This window comes from Tetrahymena thermophila (genome assembly GCF_000189635.1).
Source record: "Tetrahymena thermophila SB210 genomic scaffold scf_8254437, whole genome shotgun sequence".
NCBI lineage: Eukaryota > Ciliophora > Oligohymenophorea > Hymenostomatida > Tetrahymenidae > Tetrahymena > Tetrahymena thermophila.
Window position 1 is genome coordinate 62,560 of NW_002476218.1, and position 24,726 is coordinate 87,285.

The window sequence follows — 24,726 nt, forward strand, 5'->3', positions numbered from 1 at the left end:
TTTAAATTATTTCTGTTAATCTGTTATTAATATATTTAGATTTATCTAGAGTACTCATTTTTAAATAAATAATTCAAATATTTTAGTTCAGATAAAAATGTGTAAATTAAGATAATTTAAAGCTATCGAAATTTATAATATATTTAATGTTTAAAATAGAAATTTTTTATTAAATCTTTGTTCATTTTACTGCATTAAAATATACAGCATATTAAAAAATAAATTAAACAGTCTTTATCACACAAATAACAATTGATAAAAAGATTATTATATTTTTATTAATTCATACTAGACACTAAACTTAAATTTTTTAATAATTAATTTATTTTTTAATCTGTATAAATATAAAAAAGGGAAATGGCTTCTAATTTATAGTATGTCCTTCTCAGCTAGCAGGTTATGCAACAGCTGAAAACACAACTAGGAATTTAGGATAAAGATTTAGTAGATTATTTTATAGATTAAGCATTTGAATCAGATACTGAGCAATAGTTTGCTGAAAATATTAAAGATGATGCAGAATTATCAGACTAATTTATTTCTAGTTTATATAAATTGATTAAGTCAAAGTAGAGCTTAATTAAACCGAAAGTTGATCTTCAAGCATAAAATAAATAACTTGAGGACAAGAAAAATAAATTTTCTGCAGGAGATCCATAAAAAATTGATATTGAAATCGAAAAAGAGGATATCAAGCAAAAAGAAAAGGTTAAAAGAGATGAAAATTATGAAAATGAAGATAGTGATGAAGAATAGAATGAATTAAAAAGACAAGAACTAGAAAAGAGAAAGCAATATGCTAAAATTTTCCCAGCTCTTGCATAGAGAGATGAAATAGATCTGGATTAACCTTAACCAGAGTAAAAAGTGGACAAAAATAGTAGTAAATTCGATCCAAAGCCGACTAATATTGATGCAAGATAAGAAAAAGAAAAAGAGACTTCAAATAAAGAAATCAGTAGAAAAAAAAGTAGCAAGCATTCAAGAAGCAGAAGCAAGTCTCATAAAAAGGAAAAAAGTAAAAGAAGGTCTAGAAGTCGCTCATAAGGTAAAAGTAAGAAGAAATACTCTAGAAGTAGGTCAAAAGAAAAAAAAAATCGCTCTTATTCAAAAGAAAAGAAAAGTCGTCGTTCACGCTCTAAATCTCATGAAAAAAAGAAAAAAAGGGATTCCCCTGATGCAAAAAAAGATCATAGAAAAAAATATTAGAGAGATTCGAATTCACCACTCAGAGAGAAAAAGGGTAGAGAAAATAGTTCTCGCAGCAGATCATAAGAAAAGCAAACTCGTTAGCAATTCAAGAGATAAGAAGTTGAAAAGGACTCAATTTTAGATGGAGTTGTTTCTAAAATAAGTGAATTTGGTTGTTTTGTAACATTAGAAAATGTTGGAGGGCGTAAAGAAGGTTTGGTTCACATTAGCTAGCTTTCAAGCAAAAGAGTTGGAAATATTTAAGAAGTAGCGAGAATTGGATAAAGAGTAAAAGTAAAAGTAATAAGTGTGATAGGAAACAAAATTAGTTTGAGTATGAAAGATGTTGATTAAATAACTGGTTTAGATAAGTTTGAACAAAAAATACGATATGAGGAATCCTAATCTCTCAAGTATGACCCTCTTGAGTAGAAAGAAAAGAAGGCATTTGGTGTGTTAGATAAAGATGATATTATCAAATCAAATTAAAATTCAAAGTTCGGTGCTCTAACAGGTATTCTACTTGAAGATAAAGAGGAAAAAAATAAAAAGAGAATCAGAGAAAGTTCTTAAGAAAAGTGGGAACGTAAGTAAGCAGAATACTATTCCAGTAAACATTTGGGTATTGATAAAGGCGAAATAGATTTAGATGAAGGTTGTTCAGAAGATGAAGATGTTGAAGTTGAAATTCGTGAGAACGAAACTCCCTTCTTAAAAGATACGACAACAAAGGCAGGAGTAAACTTATCTCCTATTAGAGTTACTAAAAACTAGAATGGCTCTTTGAGTAGACAAGCACTTAATGCAGTTTAACAAGCAAAAGATAGAAGAGAAATTCGTATTTAGCAAAACAATGCTTTGGTAGATAGTATTAACAAATAAGAACTCTAAAAAATGAATTTAGATCCTACTGCAGAATCTATTTTCCTTTTAAGTAATTTAAAGAAGTTGGGAGATGCTTAAACATCGGAAATTCCAGAATTTAAAAAAGAAGCAATGTTTAAGGCTGCTCTCAACAACTCTAACAAACCAAAATAAACTATGACAATCAAGGAGTAAAAAGAATCTCTTCCTATCTATTAATATAAGGAATAACTTATCAAAGCTTGCATTAATAATTAAATTCTTATTGTTATTGGTGAAACCGGTTCAGGAAAAACAACTTAAATGACATAGTATCTCTTAGAAGCAGGCTTTTGTAAGAGTGGTAAGAAAATTGGGTGTACCTAACCTCGTCGTGTTGCAGCTATGAGTGTTGCTAAGCGTGTTTCTGAAGAAATGGGTGTAGTACTTGGTGAAGAAGTAGGTTATTCAATACGTTTTGAAGATTGTACATCTGCTTCTACAGTAATTAAATATATGACTGATGGTATGCTTCTTCGTGAGGCCTTGCTTGACACAGAACTAAGCAACTACTCAGTTATTATGCTCGATGAAGCACATGAAAGATAGCTAAATACAGATGTTCTTTTTGGTTTACTTAAGAAAGTAGCTAAGAAAAGAAAAGATTTTCATTTGATTATTACTTCCGCTACCCTTGATGCTGCAAAATTCTCTAATTATTTCTTTGATTGCTAAGTTTTCCGTGTACCAGGTCGTACCTTCAAAGTCGATGTCCTCTACTCTGTAGAACCTGAATAGGATTATGTTGAAGCTTCTTTAATTGTAATCATGCAAATTCACTTGCATGAACCTCCTGGCGATATTCTCCTTTTCTTAACAGGTCAAGAAGAAATTGATAATGCATGCTAAATATTATTCTAGCGTATGAAGAACTTAGGTCCAGATGCACCTGAACTTATTATATTACCTCTTTATGCTGGTTTGCCTAATGAACTATAGAATAGAATTTTCCTTCCTACTCCTGAGGGAAAACGTAAATGTATTATATCAACTAATATTGCAGAAGCATCTCTTACCATCGATGGTATTTACTATGTCGTAGATCCAGGATTTGCAAAAATTAAAGTTTACAATCCAAAACTTGGTATGGATTCCTTGATTGTTGCACCAATTTCATAGGCTTCAGCGAAATAACGTTAGGGTCGTGCAGGTCGTACAGGTCCTGGTAAATGTTTCCGTCTTTATACTGAAGATGCTTTCAAAAATGAAATGCTCCCAACAAGTATACCTGAAATTCAGCGTACAAACTTAGCAAACACGGTTTTACTTTTAAAGGCAATGGGTATTAATGATTTAATCAACTTCGATTTTATGGATCCTCCTCCTATTCAAACTTTGATTTCTGCTTTAGAACATCTTTACACTTTAGGTTGTTTGGATGATGAAGGTCTCCTTACACGTCTCGGTTTGAAAATGGCCGAATTTCCTTTAGAACCACCTCTCTCTAAAATGCTTATAACAAGTGTTGATCTTGGATGTTCAGATGAAATAGCTACTATTATTGCTATGTTGTCAGTTTAAAATGTATTTTTCTGTCCAAAAGATAAAAAATAACAAGCTGACCAGCGTCGTGCTAAATTTCATCATTAAGATGGAGACCACTTAACTCTTTTGACTGTATACGAAGCTTGGAAATCAAACAATTTTTCAAATATTTGGTGTCATGAGAATTTCATAGATTCTAGAACAATAAAAAGAGCACAAGATATTCGTAAACAGTTGATAGGTATCATGGACCGCTATCATTTACCTGTTTAATCGTGTGGTAAAAATTATGCCAAAATCCGTAAGGCTATATGTGCAGGCTTCTTTAATCATGCAGCAAAAAAAGATCGTAACGAAGGATACAAAACTATCATAGATAATCATACTGTTAACATACATCCTACATCTGCACTTTTTTAGAAGCAGCCGGATTGGGTAGTTTATCACGAATTAGTTTTGACAACTAAAGAATATATGAGAAATATTTCCACAATAGAACCAAAGTGGCTTGTTGAAGTTGCACCGAATTTCTTTTAAAACGTAAACCCTCATGTATTATCAAAAGCTAAAAAGGCTGAAAAGCTTGAATCACTCTCAACTAAAAGTGGTGATAACGAAGCTTGGCGTCTGTCTAAAAGAAGAGGAAATGGTTGAATTAATAATTCAAAATAAAAATATGTGTTAAAAATACATATTTTAATATTAAATAAATAATATATAAAAATTCTTAAAATTATTTCAAGAAATAAAAAATTTAGTTTTAAAAAAGAAATAAAATTTATTTAAAATTAAAAATTTTTGCTTGTCACTTTTAATTCATTAGTTCGTTTATGTTATTTATTTTTTATTCAAATAAATTTAATTTGATTTGGTTGTAGTTTTTTTAAACTATTTTATAATTTACAAAATTTATAATATGAAGAGATAACATACAATTTGTGAATTAATCAAACTAATATCATCTATCTTCAAATAAATCAGTAATAAATTACAGTACTTTCAGTTATTGAAAGTATTTATAAGATCTTAGTTTAATTCTTCGTCTGCGCTCTTAACATTCATTTGTAAGAAGCAACCTTATTTAGCATCCATAGCTATCATGCAGCTTAATAAGAACTTTTAATTTTTAAAAGTGAGAATAAAAATTAAAAATGATTTTACAAAATTTTATTTAATAAAATTACCTTTTCTTTATCTAAGTATTTACCAGCTAGTTTAAGAGTATGGAATTTTTCTGTTTGAACTTGAGGAATGTGATTTGTTCCATCACATACGCTTACACCTGTTTACATAATAAATTGTAACCAAAATGTTTTATGATAATATAAATTTTATTACTGAAGTGCTTAATAATTTCTTAGATAGCAAAATCAATACTCTTGTATGATAATTTAAACTTTTATGTAGCAACTTCTCCTTCTAAATAATTTAATTCTGTTTCGTATTTTCCTTTACCAATTTCCCAATTAGTTAAATGATCGGAAATAGTTACTTAGACATCATCTAGTTAGTATTCATCTGCATATTCAGAAATAACTTTACCATTAGCTCCTATATCTTAAACTTAGAAAGTTAAGAAGCATTGGCTAGAGAAAGCAATAACTTTAAATTCAGGGTTTCTTGCCAAAGCAACAAAAATATTGCTTGCTTCTTCTTCTTTAATTTCAGTGGCTGCAACAATCTTTTCTACTTGAATGTTTTCATTATTTAAATCTAACTTAACCTTCACATCTTTAAGAATCTATTTAAAGTTTAAAAATCATAAAATCCTTTGTTAATAAAATATCTTTAAATATCCTACTTGGTCTTGAGCTTTGTTTTTTACTAAAAATTCTAAGACAACATAATCATCAAAGAAGTATTTGACATAGCTTACTAAATAACTAGCATTTTTGTCAGTAAGATCCTATGATTTGAAATATAAATAATGTATTTTTAAGAATTTGAACAAAATAATTTACTCCTCCATTAGAAATATGTCTGAGAGGTCCATAACCTTAGAAAATAGCGCTGGAAGCAAATTATTGTGCTAATTTTTAGAATTATTCATTATCCTTTTTAATAACTGGTAAACTAGCAGAAGCTTAAGATTCTTCCTTGTCTTAAGAAGGATCAGATGAAAAATCATCATAATTTGTTGATGCTTAATTTTCAGAAGTTTATGTTGCTTGAATATTTTATGCTTATGCAAATTCATATATTTTATCCTTGGAAAGTGCTTCAATATCTTCTGATTCTTCAATATTTTGCTTGTTCATTTCAATATATTTTTCTATATATGTAATTTCTTAGAAATCAATTGTTGAAGCTTCTCTAGCTTTATCTTCTAAGAAAGAACTAACTTGCTCACTAAAAATATTAATACTTTAGAATGCTCTTTCTCTGACTTCTTCATCAGGATCACTCAAAGCACTGGTTAAAGATAAATAAAAATAAAAATTTAGATTTATTATAATTTTAAAATTACTGTTTCAAGAGTTAGATAACTTATTCTCTAACAGATTATTGCTTTGATGCAAATTTAGAAATAGTACCTACAGCAGCAGCTCTTACTTCAGAATCTTCTAAGTGAATTCTGTTGTTAATAAGTCTAATCATTTTAAGAGAAGCAGTATTCTTGGACGACTCTTTGTTGATAATGCTCAAGCATTTTAATTATAAACTTTTTACTAAACAATCTTCAATATACTCAGATAAGACCTATAAACCTTTTTAAATTAATAAGTTAATTGATTTAATCATGGTTTATTTTTAAATTTACTAGATTCTCTAACTTCTTCAGCAGGGAATTGTCTAATAATATCTTCTACAACATCAATGCATTATGCTTTGAAATCAGCATTTCCTTCGTTTTTCATACAATTGAATAAGAAAACTAAAATAATTCTATATTTTTTGGGAAGTTATTTGACAAGCCCTTTAACAGAATTAAGTATGTCAACTTTAAATTCATCAGACATGTCTTAAAGATTATCATAAATTTAATTAAGCAAACTCTCTATGTCATCTTCATTACACAATTTAAGCAAGATGGAAACAGCTAAAGAAGAAATACTCCTAAAAAGATATTTTTACATATATGTTAAAAAATATGAAAGTTAAGTAATTATTTTTACTTGTTATTATCAGTTAGAAGGTATTGTATTTCAGTTTTATTGTTGATGATAGCTTTTCTAGCAGGATTAGATACAAGCTTTCATGATATTTTTTAAATAATAATATATTTTAAAACAAATCAATCTTATTGAATTACTTACCTTATTCATAATCTTCAAGGCAGCATATTTGTTAACTGTGCTACTTCCAACCAAGAAAATACCCAAAACTGTTATTGGTTGAGTTAAATCTTTATTTGAGATATTTTTAAGTTCACAAATAGCCTTGCAACTTTCAATAGTCACCATTTCATTAGTTTTACTTGTTTGTCTTGTTAAGTAATCAATAAATGTTCTTTCTGTTGTCTAATCCAACTCAGATGTTAAGAGAACTTCTTTGATAAATCTGATAAGTTAAATAGTAGAGAAGTGGCCAGAGTTGCCAATGGCATCCTTTGTCTATTCAAGCAAAATCTATTTGTTTGTTAATTTTAATTGGCCTTAGTAATGAATATAAACTGTAAGTAATTACCTTAATGTATGAGTTTCTATCTTATTTTTTTATTTCATGAAGTAGAATTTAGGCGTGGAAATGGATTGTGGATTAAGTTTTATTGTTTTGAAGTGCAGCAGTTACATCAGAGCTTAATTTTTTCATAGATTCACTATGTTAAGGGAATAATTATATGGCTGCCAATATAGCTGCACTGGCTACAGCAGTATTTTTATCAAGAATAGCCTTTTATTATATATATAAAGTATTAGTATATTTTTATTGTCATAAGATAATTTTTTTTTACGTTTTTGATGTAGCGTTCAACTTAAATAAGATTAGAAGGATCTAAAACAACTGGAATAATTCTCAAAGCATTCATCTTATATAAGTCAACAGTAGAAGTAATATCTTTCATCAAAGATTATGTGACAACATAGACCATTTTTTCATCTTTGAATTCCTGATTAAGGATTTATATAAACAAAATATTATATTTTTTAGGTTTTTTTGATTTATATAAATAAATAAGTAATTATATAAGATTGCTAAAGATTAAATACTTTGATCATGAGGTAGACCATTCTACGTAATTCTTTGTTGTTTGATTAAAACAATCTTGTAACTTAGAAAAATAAAGTTGACTACTCTTAATCACTGAACTTATTTCCCTATTTTTATAAAAATCAATAGTAAAACAAAGACAAAATTTATTAGGTGAAAATTCAGTTTTATTATCTTAAATAACAGCTAAAATATTTTTGATGTTGATCTTTTTACTAAAAATAATATTATTTATTACTTAGTTGATAAGATAGATTAATTGAGATAATAATTATCTGCATTAACGATCGTTTAACTATACGCTAGTAAATTACTTACAATCTTAAAGGACCTATGATTTGCTAATCTTACTAAAAGCATCTACTTCTAAATAATTTTATTAAAAATGAAAATAAGAACTAAATATTTAGCTATTATATTTAACAAAAACAATTCTTATTTTAACATTTTCCATATTAACCAATTCAAAAATGTATTAAGCATATCACTTTTTCATAGCTTAATAATGAATGAGTAATACTTAATAAACTTAAAATAATGAATTTGAAAATAATATTTTTCTAAATGTTATTGAAGTTAATTTGTTTGTTTGTTGGTACCTATGGTATTTCTCCTAAAATCATTTTGAAGCTTTTAGAATTTTTCTGACACTTATTTAATGAGGTGAGCCATTTCTTTAACAGATTAAACTTTTGCTAAATACGTGCTTTTTATTTGTTTACTTATTTATTGATAACCAATATAATTCCTAATAAAAAATTATAGATGAGTTCGTGTAGAGTTGAGCTTAGAAAGAAAGTATAAGCATTATTTTATTGATTTGATTTAATCAATAATTCTGATTAAATAAGAAGTAAAATATCTTTAATATTTTTTTATTTTGCTTGTCAAAATACAAAGCAAAAATTTACGTGTGAATTTTAAAATGCAAACTTAATTAAAAATAACACTAAAACATTAAATTATAATCTTTTCAAAAGTAAAACAAATAGTTTTTATACGCTTTTATTCTCTGTAAAAAAAATAAGAAAAGATAAAAAAGCTTAATTATTTAATAAAAGGAATTGAATTATGAGAGTTGTTATTAGACTTTAGCAATCTGGTTTTAAAAATCATCCAAGATGGTAATAATATATAAAATATTTTAAAATAAACAAAGAATAACAAGCAGAATTTAAATTAAAAAAGAGCGCTCATTTTAAATTTGACAAGATAGAGTGAAATGAGTTAGATTTGAATTTAGAATTTTGAGTTTTCAGTTTACTCGCCATACATATTTAATATTCAAAGTTTCTTTGATTATTTTTCACATTGTTAGAAATAAAAGGAAAATTATATCTACAAATAAATAGAACTCAATCATCTAAATTACAATGAATTATTATATATAGGAAAATTGTTGTCATGCCCTAAAAGAAGAATCCCAGAGGTAGATTCCTTGAGCATGTTGGCTGGTGGTGCCCAAGACAAGGAAAAATTAATTAAAGAGAGATTGTAGTTAATAAGGAACGTGTCAGATATTGGATTGCTGTAAAGATTAGATTTACATTTATTTATTTCTCCTTAATGGGAATTCATAGAATATTCTACTCAAGTGCTTGTTTTTTAATTCTTATTTATAAATTTAAATTAGATGGGAGCAAAGCCCTCTGAAAAAGTATAAAAATTCCTTTCTTATTTCGACTTAGCTCCAAAGCCTTTGATTAAATATGGTATGTTCTTTTCCTCTTGCTTTAAAATGCTGATTGATTGATTAATAATTAGATTTTTGAAAATTTAAGTACTCATAAAAGCAAAATGAAATTTAAAAGTTTGTTTATTAAAAAAAAGGTTTTAAAACTCTTTATGAAAAACCAGAAGTAACCCCTAAAGATTACTTGAATTTAAGTCCATATAAAATCAAGAATTTCGACAATCATCTCCATGAAGTAAATAATTGATAAAATGATTATATAGAAGTATCTTTTGATTGAAAGGATATATATACAAATTCAACTAAAATATTAAGAAACTAAGTGATTAATTAATTTAGTTTTATACTGCAAATCATGATAATTTAATTAAATTTTTATTTATGATAAAAAATTAGTTCTTATTTTCTTAATATAGTTTGAATTTGCAATAAAATTTTGGTCATTTACACCTTTTTATTCTATGTATTTTTAATATAAAAATACATTTTATGGCCATACAATTCTAAATATTATTCATAAAAGCAATTTGTAAAACTTTTTTTAAAAATCAAAGTTCATTTAATAAGAAGAAGAAGTCAAATTCCTCAAGTAATAAAGAATGAAAAATGAACTCATTAAGTAAATAGCTGATAGTGATTTGAAGGATTCTCTTGATCCTAAACTTATTTAATAAGAATTATAGAGCCTCTAAACTGAGTTATAATAAATGAATTCTTAAATTAACTAAGTTGATTAAAAGAGAAGACAATTTGTCATTAAGAGAATAAATATCCTTTTCTCCTAATTAACCAAAGCTGAATAACACGAATCTTTCAAGCAAAAGATTTTACAAGGCAAAGAAGATTTAAAAGAAAAAATTGGTTCTGATAAGTTCTTAAGAAGAAGTCTTGAAGAAGCTAGCTTTAATTAAACAATCGAAGCTTCTTATAAGAATTTTGAAGATTAGATCGAAGGTAACTAACCAAAATAATTTCATGTTTCATTTAAATAATACCATTTTTAATATAATTCAAAAGCTTTAAAGCCCATCACTAAAGAAGAATTTAAGGATTACTTATTATCTAAAGGTTTCCATGAAGCTAAGGCTGATAAGGTTTTATTAATTAGCTTTATAAATTTAAATTAAAGTTGTATTTATACTCTAAATAGACTGTCAGAAGATATTTCACTGAATAAGTCGTTGTTTTGAAAATACATGCTATTGAAGCTACTACTGAAGTACCTGAAGTCGAACACGAGAATCAATTACATTTAGAGCACTTCAGAAAAAATGAGTAACAATCTATTTACACCCTTAAAATAGTTCTTTTAATTTTGATATTTAAATAATAAACAGCTAAGTTATCTTCCCTCTTCCTAACTCAATTACTCCTAGACCTGATATTAACAGTTATGATGCTGCTGATTATTATGAAATACCTTAGATTTACGATCCTGCTACTCAAGCTAACAAAGGTTACAAATTAAAAATTATTAGTTACTATTGATAACCATATTTTTATTATTTATTATTTTATTAGCCTACAATCTTACTAGCGTAACAGACAAATTAAACCCTGTTAAAAGAGAATATGCACACTTTATGTTCAAAAACGTCATGGGTCGCAAGAAACCTACAAGAGTTAGAACTTAAAATCCTCCCGCCTTTTTTAAGAAGGGTTATAATAATTTTTCTACCATCAATAAACCTTACTATATGTCAACTTTTGATTACTTGAGATACACAGGACTTTTTAAAAATTGAGGAATAAGTGTAAAATAAAAATGAAAAAAAGACCAATATAAATTCAAGATGAGATGATGGATGAATGGATTGATGTGTCGAAAATAGAATTTGCTTCTTAAAATTTATTAAATAAATAAAAAAAATTTAATTGTTAGAAAAGTTTAATATTTAATTATTTAAATCAATTAATTCAAGCTGTAGAACAAACAAACCTACATCATAAGAATTAATTAATTAATTTATGCTCCAATTTTATTTGATAAAATGTATTCATGCATCTTACTTCTTGTTGGTCGTTAGTTTAAATTTAATAGCTTAAATAAATTGCTATTTTTACATTTAGCCACATAAGAAATGTAAACAATTAAATTTATTATTTAATTTTTAAATATTCCTAATAAGAAAGTTTTTCAAAAGCACTAAAATGCACAAGCTTTTACAAATATGGTAATCTTTATCAAGCAAAAAATTTAATCAAATATTAAAAATTAATGGAAAAAGTAATAATAAAAAAAATTAGATGGCTATTTTATTTGAATCTTCAATTTACTCTAAACTTTTTCTTTTTTTGAATAGATAATATTTTTATGAACTTTTCATTATGGAAAATACATTTATTTATTAAGATTTTTAAAAGTTTTTATCATCAAAAAATTTAGTTTTTAAATTAAAAATTAAGACCAATAAATTTAATTTTGTTGAATAAATAAATAAATATTTAATAATTAATTAGGAATAATCAGCAATTTTCCACGAAATTTATATAAAATAAAAAATAATATTTAACAAAAGGAATAAATATAATTAAATATTATTCTACATTATAATTAAATAATTAACTAACAATTTATTAGTCTTTTATTAGAATATTTTTTATGATAAAATTTAAAATTTAATTTTTTTTGACATTAAATTTATTAAAATGGAGGCAGATTACTTAATAATAACAATGCTTTTTTAAAAAATATAAATGAAAATTTCTTTCTTATCTTCAAATTTTAAAATAAGGTGAATTAAGGATTATTCAAATATTTAAATATAATAACAATAATAGCGACAATCACTTACCTACGCATTAATATATTTAAAAATTAAAATAGAGAATTATTTGTTTGAAATTTATAATAATACTAAATGAATAAAATTTATTATTTTTAATTTAAAAATATTTAATGTTAATTACAAATCATGATAAGTAAAGGATCGTTTGCTCAGATTTACTAGAATTCAAATACTAAAACAAAAGAATTTGAAGAATTCATTGAAAATATAAATAACTAAACTGAATAGCTATGTGATAATAACATGCAATAATTTTTGGTCATATGGGGAGATCCAAAGTCTAAAGAGTCTGATATGAGTTGCTTAATAGAGAAATTTCCTTTCTTAATAAACAGAATTTATTAATTTAGTGATAGCTTAACTTTTAGATTTATGTCTATAAATTTGTCTTAGAAAAATATTTTATTTGTTATGAGTGGAAAATTTGCTTATGAAAAATATGGTGGAACAACAAATCTAGAATGGCTGAATGACAAAATTATAAAATAGGAGATACATTCTAAGTCTATTATTATATTCACAAGTGAAAATTTCATAATTTAGAATTAATTAACAATAGAAAAGCTTTAATTGTAATTTAAATATGTTACTTAGATAGCAGCATAATATAACTAATTAATTACTAGTTTTGATAAAATGATACATAATAGAATTCACAGTTCTTTTGTTTAGAATAAGAATTTAGATTTCTATTTTGGATCCAAAGTTAAATAAGTTTTGATGTTATTTTAATGCCATGATAATTAAATAATACAATCAATTAACCTTGAAAAAGAAAAAGAAAATTTGAAAAAACTTTGCTAGTACTGTAAAAAGGCAAATATTTAATCTCCTTTAGAGTTATATTTAGAAGATAGTGATATAAAAAGCATTCATTCCATTTTTGAGTAATTTTCAAATATAAATACATTGAATTATTCATAAAAAGAGATTGTATCAAAGATACTAAATCTATATACCCAAGAGAGCGTTTTATACAAATTGATAAATTTATCAATAAATACAATGAATGTACGAATTTATAGATATCTCATGAGATTGTATAGGTTATTTTCAAAATGCTTATATTAATTTTAAGACGATTATTAAAAAAACGAAGTAAAACTTTACAGAGGATGCGCAATTCAAACGTATTAATATGACACACTATATCAAGAATATTTACACAATGAAAACAATTAAATTCCAACTTTTATTTGTTTTCCATAATTCTTGTCAACAAGTTTATTAAAAGAAGTTGCAACATTAAGAAAAATTTAAATGGTACATTAGGTATAATTGTAGTAAGCCTAAAGAATTAAAAACACTTAATAACAATATCTATAAAATTAAAAATACTCTAAAAGTAAATGGTTTGATAATAATTACGAAGTTTTAATTGAAATTAATGCAAAAATTGATTATAAAAATAAATATAAACCAAAATATATAGCCAAAATATCAAGTCATGAATATGAGGAAGAATTCCTTTTTCAACCTTTTTAATCTTTCAGAATCGATTATATGTAATAAGGTGATGGAATTAATTAATCTAGTAAGAAAATGATTCTTTTTTATTGCTGTTGAGAGCAATAAGCTTAAATTAAGTTTTAGTTTTAATCAATTTCTTCATTTCTAAATTAATATTTTTTTTTCATAAGTTTTTTTTTTTTTTTAATCAAATTTGTCAAGCATTTATTTTTCAATTTAAGTTTTTTAAAAGTTTTAAATAAAATAAAGGTAAATAAATATATATTTTAATGATAAACTAAAAATTTTCATAAATAATTTGTTAAAATATTGATTTATTTTAATATCAATTAAATTAAGTGAATATATTTAAAATAAATACTTTAATGTAAGCGAATATTACCTAATTTATAGCTAATTTAAGCTTTTTTATTTAGTGTTTATAATGCTAATAATTTATATTATAAAAAAAAATAAACATATATTTATTATGTTTAGCCAAATATAAAATGATTTTATGTTAAATTAAAAATATAACAATTTTTATTCTCAAAAATAAAACTTATCAACAATATACCAATTTAAGTTACTTGCTTTTAAAGTTTTAATTAAATTATTAAAAGTAAAAAAATTAAATTTTAATTAAAAACTAATATTTTGATTAATATTTTTATTATTTTTATTTAAATTAATTAATATTTAGGCTTAATTATTCTATGTTTTACTTTATAAAATATTTATTTATTAATTAATTTTAGCAAAACATTAAAACAGTTGAATGTTCAACTTTATAACTTCATACTTTTTATTCTCAAAAATAAAAACTTATATTCAATTAAGTTTTTTTATAGTTTTATTGATTTTATCAGGTCTATTTTTTTGAAAATTTTAAACTAACTTAATCAAAACAGCAAAATCATGTGTTTTTTTTGGAGGTAAGGGTGCACTTGATATATAAGAAACTACAATAATATAAATTAATTTAAATAAAATAAAAGTAAAAATTAACTAAATATTACATAAAATAAATATATTTAATTTGTTAAATATCTGAAAAAATAAAATATTCTAATAAATTTTTATTATTTAAAGTACAATATTCAAAATTATTCTACAATATTGAGTGTTTTAGTTAGATATAGAATATCAAAATAAATATTTTATAATATAGAATATTTAATTTTAATATTTGAGAATATTTTTAAAATTTAGAGTTCTAAATTAAAAAATTTTTTAAATATTTTAATTATTAATAACATTGGTTTTTTGGAAAAAATTTAATATGAATTGCTAAAATTGTTTAAACAACTATTCAGCCTTTCTCTTTATTTAATCGTACAATTAAACTCTAATAAGTTCCAACTACATAATGAAAATATGATATTTTAATAACACTAATTTTATTATAATATTAAATACAAAAAAATTATCTGAATGAATAATTGAGTTTATGAATAATTAAGATATAAAATGAAAAAATTTGTTTAGGAAATTTAAATATGGTAATAATTTTTTAATTATTTTATTTTGATATGAGAAAGGTAAAAAATATTGGAAAAAATTAGAGAGAGGGAGTTACATTAATAAATTAATGAGGATTGAAAGTAAGCTAATATTATTTAATTTAAATTAATATTTTGTTGTAAGAGAATATATTTAATTGATAATAAATTAAGTATTAGATCAAGGCTTTTATAATAACTATATACTTTAATTTATAAAATAAATATAAATATATAATATATATTTATTACGTTTAACCAAACATAAAATAGTTTAATGTTAAATTTTATAATATAATTAATACTTTTTATTCTCATAATTAATTTTGTAAATTACAAATTGGTTATTTCTTGGTTTTAAATAAATATAAAAAGCAATTGCTTGTTTATTAGACTGTGAATCACTAAGCAGAGTTTTATGATTCCTCATTGGATTGATTTGTAGATTTTTCTACTTAAATTACATGTTAGTATGCTTAAACTTGCTCATCGCTCAATTGTTTATTATTTACATTTATAATTTGTGAAGAGCTCTCTTAAATAGAAATCTAATTATAGTTTACAGAGCTATTTTAAGATGGTGGTATCTAATTTACATGCTGAGCTTCTACATCTAATGAAGGATTACTTATAATTTATGGTAACTGATTAGAAATCTCAACAGGCTCGAATAATATCGAATGTAATAATATCGGAAACATACTATTTCATTAAAGTTTAAGAATATTCAAATAAAATATAAAATAAATCAATAAATTTACATAAAGCCAATATATTCGATAAACTAAACTCCATATGCAGTCCATATCATAGTAATGTTAATTATTAAAAAAAAGGTCATCTTCACATTATAGCACATATCATTTGGACTTTCTTCAATTATTTTCTGCCTAAACTTATATGCTACTCCCCAACTTTATAATTAATTATAAAATTAATTACTTGTAAGTCTTAATAAATTTAATTTTTTACAATCCTATTGTAAGAAGCCATCCTACTATGAACCAGATGTTATAAACTCTACATATATTTTTTTAAATTTTATAATTTAAAATAGAAATTATTAAACAATCTAAATGATATATATAATGATAGTTTGATTAATATTTACAAATAAAGTATAGTGGTTATTAGTGCCATTGCTAAGTAGTTATAGCTGAAATAATCCATGTTCTTAAGAAAGCGTTTTAAAATACTCTACTTTGGGAAATTGTATCTTCTACAATCAATCAATTCGCTAAAAGGCTTAAAGTTCTGATCTATAAAATTCTTTGTTTAAACTATTTATCGGATAAATAATTTTAATATAAAAAAGGCAGAAATATAATCTTACGAGCAAATTATCTATATCTGCTAACCATTTTTGTATTTTGAGCAAAAGATCTTCCAAAATTGGATATATAATATAATTGCTTTTTTTTCTTAATTAGTTAATATTTTTTGTTATTATTTCTAATTATTATAAACTTTAAATAGCTCGTTTTTTTCTAATCAGTATTTGATTTAAAATTTACAATACTATCGTGATAATTATTATAATAATTAGGTGATTGATCAATCTAAAGGTTAGGATCTTTCAATTTTATCAATAATAAGCATACGATTTTAGTTTTACTTTGCATTTCAGCTTTTTAAAAAATCTTCATTTTTAAATATCATCAAAAATTTAAACAAAAAAATTTGGTTTTCTTTTAAAAAAATTTATAGGTGAAGGTTTATTATTTATTCTCTTTTGGTTTCTTTAATACTTATCTTTTTTGATTCATCAAATTATACTATATACTTACTTATTTATGCATTTCAAAATTATATTTTTCTTTATCATCAAAATTACATTTTGTACTCAAACGCATATACATATTTAGATTTAAAAATGGCATAAATATTTTAAGTTAATTTAGCATTATAAGAAAGTTAGCAATGTGGAGATAAATAGAAAGTACAGGTTTTTTTATATACAGATAGTATTAAAAGTAATATAAATTTATTAAAGATGCGTTTATTTATTTATTTGATGTGAGATAGTTTATATTAATAAAAGTTTTAAATTAATTTATAAAGAATTCAGAACTAGATTTGAATCGGTATTTTAGTAATAGCGATTCAAATCTAAGTCATATATGGAATTACTATTCTCCATATTTTATTTGTAAAATCTTGAATAACCAATAATTTTTTATATTTATAATTTACTTATTCTATTTATTATTAATTATGAAATTTCAAAATGCTTCGTTTATTCAAATTTCCTTATTAATTAATTTATTCAGTGAAACAAATAGCAAATATTCGTTTCTTTTGATCTAACTAAAGTACGCGATTTACTTCTCAAACACTTGAAAAATCTTTAGCTTTTATGTCAAATATCTTTTTTAAGAATTATTCGAGGAAAATTTTGGTTATAAATTATTTTAATTAATTAAGTAAGGAAAGTAAATATATTATTAGTTAGTTAGTTAATTAGCTATCTGAGCTAACGCAGAAATGAAAAATTTCATTTATTTAAATCATTATTTTTTTTGATTTAATCACATAAAAATTTTTTTGACTGCTCCAAATATTGAAGATGTGGTAGATTTTTCAGTTTCTATCTTTTTTTACCCAATTATGTTAAATTTCTTTTCTAATTCAAATGCAGAAGGTTCAATTTGTGCAAAATCATTAGCCATATCATCTTCTTCATCAATACGATTCATAGTTTTTTTAGTACTTGAGAGTTGAGCATGTTTCATTTTTTGATCAAATGTATTTATGCTCTTGCTTATTTCTTATTATTTGGTATTGCGTAGTTTTGGATCAGTATTATCATCATAATTGTCTTCATTTGCTTCATCACTGAGTAAATATTAATTGTTTTTCTAAAAAGAAGCAAAATCTCCTCCGCCTATTTTTTAATTAAAAAAAAATTATCTAAATATATAATGGATAATTTCTTTTACCTCCTCTGATAGAAGGAGCAATGTGAGATTTTAAAGAAATAGATTTTTATTTTTATCCGCTTGAATCAAGATCGTTGACTGTTGTTTTTCTTTCAAGGAGAGCTCCTCTTGAAGAGACAAGAAAATCTCCACCTGATTTTATATTGTTAAATTCACCATTTTGTTTTTGCATGGTCTTGCGCATTAATTGGATTTATGAATCTTTTTCTTTCAAGGTTATTTCTTTCTGATCAAGTTCGTTACGAGCAGCAAATAACTCATTAAATAGCTTTTATCTATCTGTACCAAGCTCTTTAATTTTTTATTATAATTCCGCAATTTTAGAAACTGGATGATTAGAAGAAATGACCCTAATAAATTTAAAATAATTATTTTTAATAAAATTAGAATAAGAAAAAACACAATAATCTACTTTTTCAAGTTCTCGAATTCCACTTTCAGATTAGCATAGGTTTGATTTTTATCAATCAGCTCCTTTTCATGCTTAAGAGTTAGATTCTTTATTTCAGTTGCTTTTTCATTCTTTTAAAAATAAAAGTAAGTCAGTAAGTAAGTAACTCACTTAAGAATAAAATAATATTTACCAGTTTAGTACTCAAATTCAGGAGTTTTATTTCTTAGTCTTTTAATTTTTGATTAAGAGTTTTTTTAATCTCTTGAATCTTCTTCTTATACTTTTGAATCTAGCAATCGCTAGAAGATTAGTAATTCTCAATCTGGTTTTTTTTAAATTTTATTGAATTTTAAAATTTTGATTAAAAAAATTACATTAAGAACATATTCTTTATTTTGTTGAGTTAGCTTTCTTACTTATCTTTTAATTGAAATTATGTATGTCATGAGTTCTTCTCTTTGCACTTCATCAAGACTTGTTATTGATTTTGTTATTTCAATAATATCTTTAATATCTTCCTCTTCCTCTGTGTGATCTTCATCTTCACTCTCATTCCTTTCCATAATCAATTGATCTGTTGGTTGTTGCATGTTGTTGTCTTTCAAGTAATTGCTGCCATTTGTGCCTGTGTTGCTGGTTGTCGAAGGAATGGAGTCTTCAGTGAATATAACGTCATCAGCTTCAGTTGATAAAACCTCATTGTAATCTGAAGTACTTTCTGGTTATGGATAAAAATGTTATTTTACCTGTTCAAGTTTAATTAGAGATGAATTATTACGTTGAAGACGGATAAATCCTCCATGCTTTGATCTAGGGGAAACAAACGATTTTAGCTGCATTTTAAATTAAAGATAATAATTATAATTGGAATAGCGTAATTATTTTATATTCTTTACTTTGATGTCTTCTTTTTTCTTATGAGGCTTATCTTCATCACCAACCGTTTTCATTTTTCTTTCATCTGTTTCACTTCCTTCTGTCATAGTACGTAGGCTTTATACTTATTCAAACTTACCAATATAACTATTTATGGCATCTATTTATTCTAAAGTTTTTTTAATTGTTTAGCATATTTTTCCTTCTTGGCTTTCAAATCCATCTAAAATTTTGTTAATAAAAATATTAAATATAAATAATTCAATAAAAAAATTTCAATTCAAATAAAAATATTTATTTAATTTATTTTATTTGCCCAATTTTTAAAACAAAATTGAATTTTATTACTTGCATCAATATTTTTAATGTCCATAGATTTGATTTCAGTTGATAGAAGTAAATAGTTTAAATCAGATTAAAGACGATTGGTAGATTTTTTAAGTTCTCTTGTGTATGTATTCCATTCTAAAGTATCTACTTGCATATTCTCCATTTAATCTTAATACTTTTTAAGCTATGCCTCGCAATCAGTGTAAGTTTACTCCATAGCCTCTGACATAGATTTGCATTTTTCATTTGACTTTTTTTAAAATAGAAGATTAATTAAATTAATAGCTAACATATATTATAAATAAATTCTAACCATTTGCAGTTCAGTAGTTTTATTTGCAAGATCTATTTCTAGATCATGTTTTTCTCCCTCTAATTTTTCTATTTTTTCTTTTAGCTTGATTATCTCTAAATGTTACTCTAACAATTTTCTGGATGTATTGGGATTATTTTATTTTTGAACACCTCCTAATTTATTTGTTGGGGTTGATTTTTTTGGCTTGGCTGTTTCTTATTATTCTTATGGTGCTACAGGTTTTAATTAAATACTTGGAGATTCGTTTTCTATATTTCTTGTATTTTCTTCTATTTCTGTTTCTGATCTAGTTAATTATCTATTAAAGCTAAAGCTAATGTCGGCTACGGAATCTATTAAAATTTATCATTAAAATAAAATTAGTAAATAGCACTTTTAAAGGTAAAGTATTACTAGACTTTGAAAGTTATTTATTAGGAGCTACGGGAGTTATATTTTCTTGTCCCAGCTATTATTGTAGAGCAGCGATAATTTCGTCTTTATATTTAATCATATTTTCAGCTTTTGCTAAAAGCTGCATCAACTCTTTGGCACTTTTTTCTTCATTAACTTTAGCTTAATTTTTAATGCTTTTAGCTCTTTGTCCAAATCTAAGGGTACTTATTGTTTCTTTATCATTATAGGAACACATAGAGCATGCAATAATTAGAGTTGTCTTAGAGTTACCACCAATAGACTCTTATAGAATTCTTGTTAATTTAGAATCTCTATAAGGGATATGCTCTTTCTTCTCTGAAAGAGAGTTTATAACTATACCAAGGCATGTCAAACTCTTATTAATATTCTTAGCTTCTTCCAGTTGTTAACCAGATACGTGAGTTTTAGCAATCTTTAATTTATTTTTATTAGAATTAATATATAAATAAATCGTATATTAATTTGCTTTATCTTAATCATAATAAGCTTTACTGGATATAAATATAAATGATAAAATATTCTCCTTCAATACATTTCATTATTTTTGCAAAAACTATTAGAATAAGATTTTACCTTTTCACTTCCTGCTAAATCTACGAAATATAGTTTGCTAAGACGACTAGTTTCTGTTTCAGTATTTTTTTATATTAATGTTAATAGGAAAATAGAGTGAGATCTTGACGACCTTTCATTCATACGAGTGGCTGCAACGGAACGATTATCAGCTCCTTTTCTCATAACTTTCATCATATCTGATGCCTTAACAACAAAAGCTTCTGTTGCATCCTAAACGAAAATTCCTCTTAATTTGTCCTCCTTAACATTCAAATTAGTTTTTGAAGCTATTTTGAAAGATATAATTCGTTAAAAACTGCTTAACATAATTAAATAAATAACTTACGGTCAAGTAAATCATGTATTTTTTCATTATAAATTTCCAAAAAAGATGCTTTTATACTAAATTCTATAGTGCTAGGAGCATCAGCTATCATATCAAATAATTTATCCATCATACGCGGAATAAGTCCTATGAAATTTTATATGAAAAAATATTAACAAACCTGTATAATTGAATTAATATTTTATTGGTTTTAAAATATATTTGAATTTATTTTATTTTCTTTGATTATTCTTAAATATTTTATGTTCAAACTTCGAAATATGTTATAAAAATGAGTCTACCCATATATTCTGGATCATCATGCTTTCCCTATTTTTTAAAATAGTTCGTTAAATATAAATATTAACACTATAGTTTATTCTATTAAATCGAAACAAGTAAGTTCAATCAAATTATATACTTCCATTGTATGTGTTTTTCCTGACGATGTCTGTCCATATGCAAATATTGTTGAATTTATGCCCTGCATAATACCTTTTTATTTTCAAATGAATTTATATTAATTTAAAATTAGATAGATTTCTATTATTTTCAGTGCTATGTGCTTGCTGATTAATTGCCTATTATAAAGCTTTTAGTTTGATAAATGAATAATTTACATTCAAGTACAGGCTAACCTACTTCTTTAAAAACATCTATTTATCGGGTATCTGATGGAAAGATTTTATCAAAACTAAATTAATGTGGCTGTTCTTCACCTGCAACCTTAATATTGAAAAAATAAAATTGTGCTTTTGCCGAGCTTAGCTTCGTAAAATTAGCTTGAATTTCTTGTTTAACAAAGTTAAGTAAATAAATAATTATATACAATAACTTAAACAGTTGAATCATCTACAATCTTCACGCATTATTCGCCACCTTATTCTATTTCTAATTTATTTAGAGGTCTACAACGCAAGACAACTCTAATATTATTGGATTCTTATTGATTCTTTTTTGACATAAATCTACTAACTCAATATTATTTAAGCTTTTTGAAATTATTATTTTTTGGCTATGTAGCAAAAAAATCAAATTAATTAATTAGTTAGGTTTTAGGGTGTCAAATATGGTATTTAAACGATTATGTTTTTTAGCTTATCTAAAGAGGGTTGAAGAGAAGGTAATTAGTTCTCAAACTTAATTGTATCTAAATTAACTCGTTTTTATAATATGGTTTTTTATAATGTATTATAAAATATAAGTAAATTAGTTAGTAAGTAAGTAATTGGCTTTGATTTCTTCTTCTTTTATATTAATTAAATGAAGGATGGATGTATTTATTTCTATTAGATTTTAATTATTTTTAATTATATTTTTTTGTGATTTTTTAATTTAAGTTAGGTCGTGCTAAAAAAAGTGGTTTATGTAATATGTGTGTGAATGAATAAAAATTACAGAACATTGACTTCTAATCATTTCTTTTTATTTTGTAATTTCTAAATCAATCACTCTCTTTGATTTGATTGCATTCTTGATAGCTATTTTTTTGCATGTTTTTTATCTATATTTTTTGATCATTGATTAATTTAAAGATCATTTGTTTCCCTTATTTAGCTGACGGAATCTATTTTTTAAGTCCATAGCAAACATTTTTATTATTTAATCGCGCAAAAAAAAAAAAGAAAGTTTATAGATAAAAACTTTTTACTTTCAAAATATATAAAGGGAATCAAAGTAAAGTTATAATCTAATATTTAACCTCAATTTCAAAACAATCAGAAAAAAGCGAATTGTCTTCTGCTCTTTTATATCATCTTTTGAGCCCAAAAAATTTTAGTGCTTTCAAAGTTAACTGGAAATTTAATATCAAATACTGAAATAATAACATTATGAAAAACAAAAATTTTTAAAATACTAAGACTGCATTTTAGATTAAAGTAAGTGAAAAATATTTATTTATCAGGGCATGACAGTGAAATTCGAGAAGAATTATTCCATCCAAATAAAATAAAATTGACAAGACAAATTAAAATAAATAAAAGCATAAGAAAAAAATTTTTTAAAAACTTGATTGTTTTTCAGAATTAATAAACTTCTAAAACTTAGTTTGCATATTCAATCAATCTTTAAATTTATCTTATTCGAATTTTCATTTAAATATAAATTTTACTGTCAATAAAAATAAATTAAGGTTACATAATTCTACATCTTACATTAGTTTTATCCTATTCTAAAATATCCATAAATATTGTTGCTGTTAGATAAAACAATTGCATTTTAAATATTTTTTAATAACTTATTTATTTTCATCAAAAATCACCTGAATTTACTAACTCATAAACACTATTTGAACTACTTATATTCAAATTCATTAATTTTTTGAATCAAATCTTAAATAAATTAGGTAATTGGTGTTTTATTACTATTTAATGAACTAATTTCTATATAATAATAATTTTTTAAAAACAAAAAGTAGATAGATTATTTTCAATTATTACCAATTTATTTTGTATTACCATTTTTATATTCGTAAGATATTTATTTACCTTAAACATTAATAATTATAAATTTTGATGGTATCTAGTGAGTGTAAATTTATCAATAAAATTAATTAATATATCAAAATAATGAGCAATTAAATAAATAAATGCTTTGCGTTATACCTTACAAAACCAGATGTTATATAATTATAAAAATACCACCAAATAAATTTTATTTTAAATTATTACAATTTATTTAAGGTTTAAATTCATTTTATAAGTAACTCAATTTAATACAAAAAGGATAAATTCATATTTTTAACCATAAAATTCATAAAATTGGTTCATAATCAATCTTTTTAATTTCAAATTGTCTATTCTATTAAATTAAGCAATGTTATAGACTTTTTAATTTAAAAGTGAATATCTATAATTAGTAAATACCTTACAAACAAAACAATGAGTCTATCACTATGAAAAATGATTTATTTTTATAAATCTAAATAAACAAAAATAATTTAGAAATATGGTAAAAATATTAATTTAGTTTAAGCAAACTATAAATATTCTATTAATGTTTTTTTATATGTTGAATCAAATATTTAATATTTATTTAAGAAAAAAATATTTACTAAATACTTCATTTAAAGATTAAATAAAATTTAATTAAGATAAGTATATGAGTTTACTTTTTAAAAAATTTAAACTGAATTTCATAATTTTATGTAGAAGCAAATAAAACAAAGGTCTTTCTTGACATATATTTTTTTTCGTCTTTAGATATTTGCAAGATACTTCTTAGTTTTTTCAAATATATTTAAATGGATAAATTATTGTTAATAAAAAATTAATTTGGAAATATTAAGCTTAAAATAATTAATTATCAATTAAATTTACCAAAGTGTTATAGATAAAAAAATAAATAGATAAATAGTTATATAAATAGATTGTATAATTATTAGATCATTTAAATGTAATTCCATTTTA

The 24,726-nt window shown here is 23.9% G+C and overlaps 5 protein-coding genes across 5 annotated transcripts; 2 read left to right on the forward strand and 3 right to left on the reverse strand. All coding sequences in view use genetic code 6, as the record gives it.

Moving 5' to 3' along the window:
- Nucleotides 1-257: 257 nt before the first annotated feature.
- TTHERM_00444320 (coatomer subunit gamma) lies at nucleotides 258-8,501 on the reverse strand. Its single transcript, XM_001023294.3, has 14 exons — nucleotides 8,331-8,501; nucleotides 7,970-8,097; nucleotides 7,731-7,838; nucleotides 7,475-7,630; nucleotides 7,207-7,413; nucleotides 6,837-7,148; nucleotides 6,696-6,772; nucleotides 6,341-6,636; nucleotides 6,047-6,287; nucleotides 5,541-5,991; nucleotides 5,381-5,485; nucleotides 4,918-5,320; nucleotides 4,764-4,861; nucleotides 258-4,695 (listed from the first exon to the last, which is right to left on the reverse strand). Exons 1-14 carry the CDS (start codon nucleotides 8,401-8,403, stop codon nucleotides 4,579-4,581), a joined length of 2,772 nt encoding a protein of 923 aa, XP_001023294.2. The 5' UTR covers nucleotides 8,404-8,501; the 3' UTR covers nucleotides 258-4,578.
- Nucleotides 358-4,233, forward strand: TTHERM_00444310 (ATP-dependent RNA helicase DHX8; the record flags this gene model as incomplete). The annotated part of the gene is made up of 1 exon (XM_001023293.1): nucleotides 358-4,233. The coding sequence occupies one exon, from the start codon at nucleotides 358-360 to the stop codon at nucleotides 4,231-4,233; it is 3,876 nt and encodes a 1,291-aa protein (XP_001023293.1).
- Nucleotides 8,502-8,802: 301 nt separating the features above from the next.
- On the forward strand, nucleotides 8,803-11,169 carry TTHERM_00444330 (30S ribosomal protein S16; the record flags this gene model as incomplete). Its single annotated transcript, XM_001023295.3, has 9 exons — nucleotides 8,803-8,855; nucleotides 9,123-9,261; nucleotides 9,365-9,443; nucleotides 9,562-9,659; nucleotides 9,979-10,378; nucleotides 10,442-10,518; nucleotides 10,575-10,699; nucleotides 10,762-10,880; nucleotides 10,946-11,169. 9 exons carry the CDS (start codon nucleotides 8,803-8,805, stop codon nucleotides 11,167-11,169), a joined length of 1,314 nt encoding a protein of 437 aa, XP_001023295.2.
- Nucleotides 11,170-15,565: 4,396 nt separating this feature from the next.
- TTHERM_000444349 (PRA1 family protein) lies at nucleotides 15,566-16,786 on the reverse strand (the record flags this gene model as incomplete). Its single annotated transcript, XM_012799657.1, has 5 exons — nucleotides 15,566-15,866; nucleotides 15,926-16,078; nucleotides 16,137-16,184; nucleotides 16,276-16,444; nucleotides 16,498-16,786. 5 exons carry the CDS (start codon nucleotides 16,784-16,786, stop codon nucleotides 15,566-15,568), a joined length of 960 nt encoding a protein of 319 aa, XP_012655111.1.
- A 906-nt stretch (nucleotides 16,787-17,692) lies between these two features.
- Nucleotides 17,693-22,280, reverse strand: TTHERM_00444350 (kinesin motor catalytic domain protein; the record flags this gene model as incomplete). The annotated part of the gene is made up of 16 exons (XM_001023297.3): nucleotides 17,693-18,048; nucleotides 18,104-18,453; nucleotides 18,516-18,625; nucleotides 18,688-18,819; nucleotides 18,872-19,215; nucleotides 19,276-19,330; nucleotides 19,394-19,596; nucleotides 19,722-19,953; nucleotides 20,017-20,351; nucleotides 20,413-20,848; nucleotides 21,010-21,278; nucleotides 21,338-21,463; nucleotides 21,619-21,646; nucleotides 21,738-21,811; nucleotides 21,937-22,042; nucleotides 22,146-22,280. 16 exons carry the CDS (start codon nucleotides 22,278-22,280, stop codon nucleotides 17,693-17,695), a joined length of 3,291 nt encoding a protein of 1,096 aa, XP_001023297.3.
- Nucleotides 22,281-24,726: the final 2,446 nt, after the last annotated feature.